Genomic DNA, 1,036 nt, shown 5'->3' on the forward strand with positions numbered 1-1,036 from the left:
AAAAAAAAAAAAAAAAGAAAATTTAACATAAATCCCTAAGAAAAATAAATCAAAAATTGTGAAATACCTGGAATGGGTTAAAAAAAAAACGTGAAAATTACAAATCAAAACATGTACTTAATTGTTTTTAAGATAATTGGATTAATTCTGGATAATGAAAGTTTTATTTAAACCTCTAGGGAGAGGACAAAAGTTTTTTTATAATAATTATATTCATTAAAATGACTTTTATTTCTATACTAGATTCTTTTTGATCAATTTTTTTAACAATCATATTCATATAGAGATATCTATTTTTGTGCTCATGTTGCAGCCTAAAATTATCTTATTTCATTTGTAATAATAAATGTTTTTTTGCCGCTAATTATCTCTATAAAAGAAGGCAGCATTATACGGAAAATGATAAAAAAAAACAACAGATATTTCGCTTTGAAGAAACTTATAAAAAATTAGATGATAAGAGGATGTTAGATAATAAAAGAAATAAAAGTTAGATAAAAAGTTCAAATGAGTTACAAATATGAATCTATTAGTGTAAGTTTGTATTTCTATGAGAAAAAAAAATATAAATATTAAAAAATTTCATGAGGAATTGATTTTTATTGTTTCAGTTTGCAATATGAATGTGCACAAAAGATGCCAGAAGAACGTGGCTAACAACTGCGGGATAAACACCAAGCAGATGGCCGAAATCCTATCGAAAATGGGAATCTCTCCATCCAGGCCTAAGGTAAGTCGAAAATATATATTTTGCCTCTATTACTACTCAGCAATCCAAAAAAAAAGTAATTAATCTTCAATATATCGTTAAAGAGCACATATTTATAAGTAGGTAATGAATTATTAATGTTAATCATTTTACAATTAAAATAATACAGCTGGATAATATACTTGATATGTACATTGATACATGCAATAGATATTTACCCTAAAAACTGTAGATAATTACTTGGGATATGCATCATAGATAGATCTAGGTTGATATTTTATATGTTTATAAATTTTATATATTATATAAATATTCGCTTTCATGCGA

The 1,036-nt window shown here is 24.8% G+C and overlaps 1 protein-coding gene across 1 annotated transcript in view; it reads left to right on the forward strand.

Annotated features, from left to right (window-relative positions):
* The window catches only part of LOC136796374 (calcium-dependent protein kinase C-like), a 99,688-nt gene that overhangs the window by 71,317 nt on the left and 27,335 nt on the right, over window positions 1–1,036 (forward strand). Inside the window, exon 4 of the mRNA XM_067049939.1 lies at window positions 612–730. Coding sequence (XP_066906040.1) covers window positions 612–730 — 119 coding nt within the window. The remainder of the gene's footprint in view (window positions 1–611; window positions 731–1,036) is intronic.

This window comes from Halyomorpha halys, unplaced genomic scaffold (genome assembly GCF_000696795.3).
Source record: "Halyomorpha halys isolate HHAL.00 unplaced genomic scaffold, Hhal_1.1 Scaffold154.1, whole genome shotgun sequence".
Lineage (NCBI taxonomy): Eukaryota > Metazoa > Arthropoda > Insecta > Hemiptera > Pentatomidae > Halyomorpha > Halyomorpha halys.